This window comes from Cyprinodon variegatus, unplaced genomic scaffold (assembly GCF_000732505.1).
Source record: "Cyprinodon variegatus isolate N-32 unplaced genomic scaffold, C_variegatus-1.0 Scaffold235, whole genome shotgun sequence".
NCBI classification, from domain to species: Eukaryota; Metazoa; Chordata; class Actinopteri; order Cyprinodontiformes; family Cyprinodontidae; genus Cyprinodon; species Cyprinodon variegatus.
The window spans coordinates 103,012-112,276 of record NW_015150688.1 but is presented as its reverse complement, the minus strand read 5'-3'; the positions used below and the strand labels follow the sequence as shown (position 1 = coordinate 112,276).

The 9,265-nt window shown below is 36.5% G+C and overlaps 1 protein-coding gene across 1 annotated transcript; it reads left to right on the top strand.

Moving 5' to 3' along the window:
- The first annotated feature begins 281 nt into the window (after positions 1–281).
- Positions 282–7,369, top strand: LOC107089004 (adaptin ear-binding coat-associated protein 1-like). The gene is made up of 8 exons (XM_015381506.1): positions 282–406; positions 2,309–2,409; positions 2,680–2,784; positions 4,777–4,858; positions 5,179–5,287; positions 5,667–5,814; positions 6,041–6,137; positions 6,726–7,369. The coding sequence occupies exons 1-8, from the start codon at positions 312–314 to the stop codon at positions 6,778–6,780; spliced, it is 792 nt and encodes a 263-aa protein (XP_015236992.1). The 5' UTR covers positions 282–311; the 3' UTR covers positions 6,781–7,369.
- Positions 7,370–9,265: the final 1,896 nt, after the last annotated feature.

Sequence of the window (9,265 nt, the reverse complement as noted above, 5' to 3'; positions counted from 1 at the left end):
TATTGCTATCTAAAATATTGGTTATATTTTACATGAACTGGTGCTTCTTGGTATCAGAGTCCTGTAAGAATTACTTAGGACAAAAACTTTTGAAATTGTTAATATGATCTATTTTTGAAGTATTGATAATAGATGTAGAAGGTTTGATGAACCGTCCATCTTTCAAATCAACCGCATTAATAAACCTGATTCAAGGAGCGCGTCTCATCATTACATAATAACATGTTTTGCCATACACACGAACCCCGTTAGAAAGGAGCTGAATAAATGACTCACGACCGCGATCCTCCCACTTCAGTACTCGGGATAAGATGGCGGCCGAGGGAGAGTATGAGTCGATCCTGTGCGTTAAACCAGATGTCAACGTTTACCGCATCCCGCCTCGTGCTTCGAACCGCGCCTACAGGTAAGGCAACACCTGCTGGGATCAGACAGCTCTTTGGTCGGGTTTCCAGGTGTAGATCGGATCCATCGTTCTCTTGGTCAGTGCCCACTGAGTTCCACTAATACAAGTAAAACTGTTTTCCTTATGCTGTTTGTGTTCCAAACATAAACAGAGATGTTCAGTGTTTTAGACTTAATGCGTGACGCTGTGTGCGGTGTCACACGAGCTGGTTATTTGTCATCATTCTGGATGGATCAATATGGGCAGGTTGCCAGGACAGTCCTCCTAGGTTGGAGCTGAGATTGTTCCAACAACTGACCCAAATGATACAGATTAAATCTAAAACCAGTTTTTATTTATTTATTTATTTTTAACTCCTTCTAAGTTCGTGGTTTCTTTAGTGTTTAATTTCACATGCTGGTCACTGCATGGCTGGTATGCCCCCTGGCAAGAGCCTTTGGGCAAAAACTGAACGTTGGGGCCCTTAATTTCCCCCCCAACCCTGTTGAAAAGCAGCAGTAATGAGACTTTTTGGTCTGAAAAGAAGATTAAGGAATTATGTATTTTTAAACATATCAGCCTGTAACCCACGAAATCACAATAGGATGGACTGGCGACCCCCTAAATGCACATATGATTACTTTACTCTGAATTTAGTTATAAATGCAAAGTGAGGTAAAGATGTATATTTTTAAATAATACATTTTTTATTACATTAAATTAATTTATAATTTTAAATTATATCCAATTATGAAATGGTTCATTTTCCCATTTGAGTGACATATTTAATATCTAAATCATGTATTGGATCAGAAACAAATAAATTTTACATCACTGTTTAAGTCTTGCTACATTTATTCATTTAATCTGAGGTTTATATTTATTTATTTTATGATATATTTCCTCCCCCTTTGGGAACTTCTGCCCAGAGGGATGGGTTAAACACAAAGAACAACTTTCCCCACAGAAGGACAATAAAGCGATCTTTCCTTCTCCATTTATTCCAAAATGTCACATATAAGTTAATGTATCTAGCTTTATTACATACACAATAAATCACATTTAAAGCTATTAAATGCTGCTTTCCCCTCCTAAATCCATAATGTCAATTTTATACAATTGTTTTATTTGTTTTAAATTTTACAGTAATCTCCAGGATTATGAATGCAACAGTACACCAGCGCAGTATGATGAAATTTAATTGATTGATTTAGTTTCTTAAGAATTTTTATAACTTTTTCATGCAAGAAAACTTATTTTCCCATTGAGCCACAGTTGGTAACACTTGATAACACTAAGAGAAAACCAAAAATAACTCATTAGGTGTCCCTAGCCAAAGGATTAATCTGGGTCTGTATTCTGTACTGATAGGAGGTAGCCACAAGGTGGCGTTACTGTATAAACTTAAAAATATGAATATAAATGTTTACTTTTCTTTGCTTGTTTTAAAAGGTATTATGACCTATAGTAAGTCCTGTGGCAAATATGTGTTTAAAAAAACAAGTGAAAAAAGTACTTAGTTTAACTGTTGACACTTTTTATAACACAGAACCATAAAGAAAAGACGCTAAAGTATCAGTTGTAGTGATTTAGGCTTTAGATAATCTAGTTGATCTTTTAGAGCTATGCACAATGAGAGAAACAGTAAACATGGCCAACTTTTCTAAAACCTTATTATTCAAATGTAGTATATCTTTTTTCTAGAAGCTCATTTCTATTAGAACCTTGTTCTGTATAGGTTGCATTGAATCAACCAAAATGTGGATGAAAAAAGTATAATAAAACATAATAAAAGTCTTGATGGAGGACTAAAGCTTTCTGTTAAGTTTTTCTTTTTCATGTTGAGCCTTGGCATTGCATCAGGAGTAGGCATATGTAGAGCCTTCCGTTCTGAAACTAATGTCTGTTAGCTTTTGTCTGCAGGGCAGCTGACTGGAAGCTGGACGCTCCAGACTGGTCCGGTCGGATGAGAATAACAGCCAAAGGCAAAGTAGCATACATCAAACTTGAAGACAAGATCTCAGGTTGGATATAAAAATTGTTTACTTAATGTTTTTTTTTTTTAAATCGCTATGAGTCACGCTCCCCGGAGAGTAGAAGTCCTGCCGATGTGACATTTCCACTCAGAAAGAAAACACATCTGTGTTAAGGTCACACAAACTGGATGTAGAATACTTAGCTGACACGAAATGCGCAAACTATTTCTGCTCTTTAAAAACGTTAAGCTTTAAAAGATGAACAGATGCCTTTATTTGTCTGCTGTTTTTTTACACGTGTTCGCTGTGTTTCTGCAGGGGAACTGTTTGCCCAGGCGCCTGTGATGGAGTACCCCGGTGTTGCATTGGAGACTGTCAGTGATTCCAGCCGATACTTTGTTCTCAGGATACAGGATGACAATGGTGAGGATACTGACCTTGCCTCAAACAGGCTCCACATCACTTTAAAACTGGCATCCTTTTTTCCATGTTACAGCTACAAACATCTGGCTATTTAAATATGACATTTTTTGTTGTTTATGGATTAATACAAAGTAAAGCCAAATTGTAAAATGGAAGAATAGAGATAATTGCTTTTCAAAAACTGGTCTTCACTGGTTTTGCAGATCTACAGATTTACATATGTATGTATATTAATCTCTGCTATCCAATCCACCTTTATTTTTAAAGAGCATAATGGCAAATACAAATGCCAAATTATTTTACAGACTAAGGAAAACTATTTATCCCAAAAAAGTAAAAATAAATAAATAAAAAAGTAAAAAGAAAACAATCTACTGGACTTTATTTTACAAGTTTGAAGACGTTTTGCTTCCCATCCAGGAAGCTTTGTCAATTAAAAATGTCAGAATTAGAATTGACTTCCAAGCTTTAATGAGTAGGAAAAAAATATAAAGAATAGATCATTGCTGAGGCCTCATCGAGATGCAGAGAAGACTGGTCCTCTGACCTAAGAGAAGGAGGAGCCACGTAAACTAAAGTCTTTGAATCAAAAATAAGAAAATAAGATTCCTAAAAATGGATGAACAGCAAGACTGAGATAAGTTGCAGCGTTTTGCACCATATGCATATGTTTAAAGACTTTATTAACGATTTGCTAGAGTATCTGAGAACAGAACTATTTCTTGGATTTAGGTTTAAACATTTCTTTAAGAGCTCTGGTTGCATTTTCAGGGGGTCTTGTTCTAGTTTAATTTTTTTTTTCCATCCAGCTTTTCTCCAGAATTTAGGTATCCTTCTTCTCTTACAGCATGATCGGCTTTTCGGTCCCTGCAGCATAATGCTGCCACTGTCATGTTTCACCATCGGGATGCTGCAATCACTGAGTTAGTTCTTTTTTTTTTTTTTTTTACAAGCACAGCATTTTGTATTAAGGGCAACGTATTGTATTTTGTCGTCATCTAATCAGTAACTTTTAATGACTCTAGGCAACCTGTTTAAGTACATGCCATTTGTCAAATTACCCCATCTGAGCTGTGGATCCTGGTCAGCTCCTCTTGGCAGCTCTCCTTTAATAGTTTCCTTTCCTGGCTTCTCAGATTGGCTTGTCCTGCCTGTTTTTCTGTTCATTTGTACTTCCACTTTCAGATGAAGGATTTAGCAGATTTCTGTGAGACTTTTAAAGCTTGCTATATTTTTTGTAACCTAGCCTTCTCCCAAAGCTTCTCCCTGACCTGTCTGGTTGGTTCATGATGTTTTCTAACAAATCTCGAGGCTTCACAGAACAGCTGGATTTTAGGGGTATCCCAATCCGTTATAAATATTGGATATCGGTCCAATATTAACTCAAAAAATAATATTGTATTATATTTGCCAGCATCAAAAATCTCAGATATTTTCATGCGGATAGAATCACTCTGTTTCTGTTTAAAGTTTCTTTAAATCATCAGTAAATATTACATGGGTCAGTTGTTTTCATACGTTTTGTTGTTGACTATGGTTCTTATAGTGATATCAGTTGATAAAGCAATTTCTAGCATTCTACTGTACAAAATAAGTTATAAAAATATGCATTATTTGTATCGGTTCAATATCGGCAAGGAAAAATTGGTATCGCTACTGGATTAATAATACCTTAAATGACTATGTTAGCTCATTTCTGAAGGCGTTTGGTTGGAATGAATTTTATTTCAAGGTGCTGAGTAAAGACAATTGAATAAAAACGCACAAGACTCTTTTTATCTGTAATAAGTGACCCTGTGTATTCCGATTGTTTGACATTATTCCTTTCCGTTAGTTCTTCATAAAATACATCAAATTCTGATAAAATGAGACAAACCTGTAAACATTTTGGCTCTATGAGATGTTTTTGCCTGACTTTGTTGGGTATATTTATGCCACATCTACACTTGAAGTCTGTAAGCAAATCACCACAAACAGATTTTCTCATGTCAGGGCGCAGTGCTTTCATAGGGCTCGGCTTTGGGGACCGAGGGGACGCCTTTGATTTCAACGTGGCTCTGCAGGATCATTTCAAGTAAGCTAAACCATTCCAGCCAAAATCAAGTCATTTGTTCTGCTTGATCAAAACGATGTAATTGAAAAAAGAAAGTGTTTTGAATATAATAAATTTAAAGCTACTCTCGAATATGTTTAAAAAACAGTTTTCATGCATTTATTTAAAATTACATGTGAGGCGGCTCTGTGCTGACCTACTTGCAGATGTACAGCAGACTGATTCTGTGAGTTTTTATTTGTTTTAAACCCTTAGAAAAATAATTAAGACCTTGTTGTCCTGCAAAGTGCTGCCTAGTTTTTGAATCCTCACTGAGTCTTTGTCTCTCTGGATCCCTACAGGTGGGTGAAGCAGGAGAGTGAAATCAGTAAAAACAGCCAGCTTGGCAACATTCAACCAAAGCTGGATTTGGGCTTTAAGGAGGGACAGACCATCACATTGAATATAGGGGTAAGAAAACATCTGATTCTTCTTTTATTCTCTAATTGTTTTAATATTTTTATGAACAATTGTTTCCCATGAAACAAAGGAATATTTATGAAAGACACACAATTTGGTTAGCATCTTGTCAAAACTTTAAATAGTTTCTAGAATTAAGTTTTGCAGCATAATAAACAGACACTAGACGAAAGCACAAAATATTCTAAACACATTTGAACCAGCAGTAACATTTAGCATAAAGCAACACTTTAGGTACCACTTTTTCCAAAGACTGTTAATAGAAATATGTGTATCATAAAAATGTTTGCGTATTTAATTCAAACCATAAACTTGCTCATTTCCTCCCCTCCTAATCCTTTAACTTGGCTTAAATTTCTTCCATAAACAGCAGGGGAAAAAGCGGGATAAGCCCCGTCCACAAGGCTCAGCGGGAGTTGGACTCCTTCCACCGCCACCTGGAGGGAAGATAGCTCCGCCTCCTCCATCAGGCTCATCCAACCACAACATGGTCCCCCAGACAGCCGGCACAGCCTCAGGTTAGTGGAACAACACATTAAAGCTGCAACCAGGTCAATATGGTGTTGGTGAGCTGATATGAAAGTAACTGGTCTAATAATGATGGAAGTCTGGCGCCTTGGGCGGCTTTAACCTACATGAGTAACCCATTTTCTCAATCTTTATTATTCGGCGAATATCTGGCTTCAGGAAATGAGTGTCGGCTGTAAGCTGCATTAAACGGTTATTTTTCTTTGTTTCTGACAGGCTGCCTCTTGGAGCTGGACAGTAGTAACTCTAACACAGTGGTCCAGTCGAATCAGGGTTCAGATGTACTTTGGGGAGAATTCTCAGCTCCTGCAAGGTAAATTTCAAACTCAGCAGTGATGGAGACTTTGTGCTCAATGTAGATTCTCACATTTTCATAATACTGGCTATTGAGTGATAATATTTTGGCTATTTCCCCCCACAAATCTTTTACATTTTAACAATGGCTTAATACAGTGTTTTTCAATCCTGGTCCTCAAGGCACCCTGCTCTGCATGTTTTGGATGTTTCTGAGGTTCAGCAAACCTGATTCAGATAATTGCAGTTCAGCAAAGCATGATAATCTGCTATCAATTGATAACAGGTGTGTGAAAGCTAGGATACATCTAAAACATGCAGGGCAGGGTGCCTTGAGGACCAGGATTGAAAAACACTGACTTAATAGACTTCATTTTTATACATTGACAGACATTGTTGTTTTTTTCTCTGATTTATTTGCTCAAACCTTTTTTGTGTGTGAGTAGCGCAATAAAATAATTAATAAATGTGATGTTCTTTTGTTTTCAGCTTTTAATTGTAAAGATTGCACATTTTATTCTGTTATTTTTGTTTTGTCTTTTATGTAGTGAAATTCCGTAAGAAACAAAAGCAAGTCTAAATCCCCTGTTTGTGCTCTGACTTTCAGTTCTGTTCCTCCTCCATCAACACCTCAGAACTCCACAAACTGGATCCAGTTCTGATTCGCCGCTGCTTGACGTCAGCCGTGGTGTTTCATCTCGCCTGCGTTCGTGTCCATGGCTTCGTGTGAACCACACAGACAGCATCTCCCACACACTCACCCTCCTGGCAGCAGAGATAGCAACCGCCGCCGTTCTGTAAAATCATTCCACTGAAATAAAGCTTCTATTCAGTCTAAAATGCTGCCGACAGCAAATGAAGCATTAATGAGTTAAAGCCATGAAGTTCATATGAGCCATATACAACAACTAATAAGGGCTATGAAGCTGGTGTTACCCTTCATCTATTTGCATCTTTTCGCCTGTAGGGGGCAGAGCTACCTTTTGTTGCTGCATGAATTTACATTTTATTTATGTGAGGGCTCCATCTGCTGGCACCAAAGAGAACTAAACGTCTAGACTTAGCAGCTCTTTTTGGTATTTGGTAAGAAATTGAACAAGCAAAAAATGAAATAGACTTACAGAACTATTCTATTAAGATTAAAAGATCTACTGATTAGTATAACTCATCAGGATTAGCCCCTAAGTATGTTTTATATTTTTTTTTTTTTTTAAAAAAGAAATTTGAGGTTTTTTGAAATGATAAAAAATACATAAAACTTGTAGTGTAGTCCTGCATTGGCTGGAATTAATTTGTCTAAAACCCTTTTGTATAGATTTATTTTGGTAAAAAAGGTTGAATTAAATGCCAGCTTTAAAAAATTACCATTGTGTGCTGCAGAATTGATGTTTTAGATGAGGTTTCTTCATCCTGATAAATATATACAGATATAAGTAAAGTTATGATATAAAACCAAGTTTAATTTTATTACAGATTGCTCTGTCTACTGCAACAATTATAGTGGATGCAAATAATAATTTTCTTCTATCCCCACTCTTTAATTAAACAAACTGTAGAAGTTTAATGGAAAAATGAATGACCTTGTCTGAACTAAATAGGCCTTAAATCAAGATCAAACTGGCCATACTGCTTTGGAGCTGGAAAAAACAGCTTTGTGCAGTAAAGTGCAGCTAAGATCAGAGACTCTTAGAGGCAAAACTTGTCTATGATGACTTTAATCTTCAGAATATCATAAGGATGCGAACCTGTGGTGGTTTCTGTCGAACCACAGCTCTGCTTTTGGCATTTCCGCTTTCAGTGTGATCACTGTGACGTAGTTGTAGAGTTTAATTTGATGTAGGCTGTGCTGCTGCTGCTTCAATTGAGCAGTCTTTTTTTAAGGGAAGGTAGAATAATAATCTGCTTCGTTCTGATTCAATACTGAGCTTTTCTCTGAGGGCACTAATATTTTCTGCACAATAATAAAGTAATTCTGTACAACCTGCAGCAGATGCCCTTCCTTGTACACTGGGGCTTGAACCCAGGTGCCCTGTATTAAATATTTGGAATAACTACAAGTCTATGTATGTATTTATGTAGCAGGTTTTAATCCAGTTTGATCTGTAGAAAATTTTCATAAAGACATTGCAACAGTTTGCATCATTTGCAACCTTGCATCATTTGAAGGCATTTTTTTTTTCAGGTAAAGTTGTCGCCTGGTTAGCAGGAGAAGCATAAAAACTGATGTGGTTAATAAAAAATAGTATTGAGTCTGGATCCTAGTAGAACTTGGCAGATATTGTTGACATTTCCTATAATAAACCGAATGTTTTACTGTAGAGATCTGAGAGGAGCCATCAGAGCCGTGGAGGAGAAACAAAATGAATGTCGCTTCAGTGTGAATGTCTAAATGTGGATCTTATTGCTCTTAAATTCTGATGATGAATTCAGAAACAAGTTTACATTAATTTGTTTGATTTTTGTTACTGGCTGTGAATTAAAATGTCCTGCATAGATATATGAGAGAGATACTCGCATAAACGGTATTTAACTGGCATTAAGCTGTCAGAATGACTGTGTTATATTGTCATGAGTTATGTTTACATTGTTATTGCTAGAGAAAATATCATGTCCTTCATTTGTTGCTTTTTCCATTCTGGCTGTAAATTCACTGGACTAACACTTGATTTATGACCAATTCAATGAGAGAGAGGTAATAAAACCTTTCAAAGGATGGTTTGAAGTCTGCTTTTAGATGTTTTTGGAGCATTTCGCTACAGAGGTTTATGTCTCCAGCACTTATTATGAGAGAGAAGAAGCTTTCACTCTTTGGTTTCACCTAAAATGTGATCTGGTGATGATGGAGGCTGAATAACAGGAAATATATCCTGATGCTCAAGCAGCGTGAGAGTTTTTCAGTTTGTGGATTGAAGCAATACACTGCAGGTGGTAATCAATGAAGTCATTAATAGATAGATGTCCTCAATAGGCATGTCCCTGTGGTGTTTATGTTTATAATGCTGCTGTCACGGGTTTTTCTAAGATTTAATATGTTTACACTAAAAAAAGAGGCAATTTGTTTTATTATTCCATCATAGCCTGAATTTGCAAGTAGAGCAGGAAAAGTGAAAATCACAAATATAAAAGGATAAAAATTGGAAAAAGAAA

Coding starts and splice junctions, on each gene's coding strand:
- LOC107089004 (XM_015381506.1), top strand. CDS start 312: ATGGCGGCCGAGGGAGAGTATGAGTCGATCCTGTGCGTTAAACCAGAT. Junction 407..2,308: donor GCTTCGAACCGCGCCTACAG/GTAAGGCAACAC, acceptor TTTTGTCTGCAG/GGCAGCTGACTGGAAGCTGG. Junction 2,410..2,679: donor ACTTGAAGACAAGATCTCAG/GTTGGATATAAA, acceptor GTGTTTCTGCAG/GGGAACTGTTTGCCCAGGCG.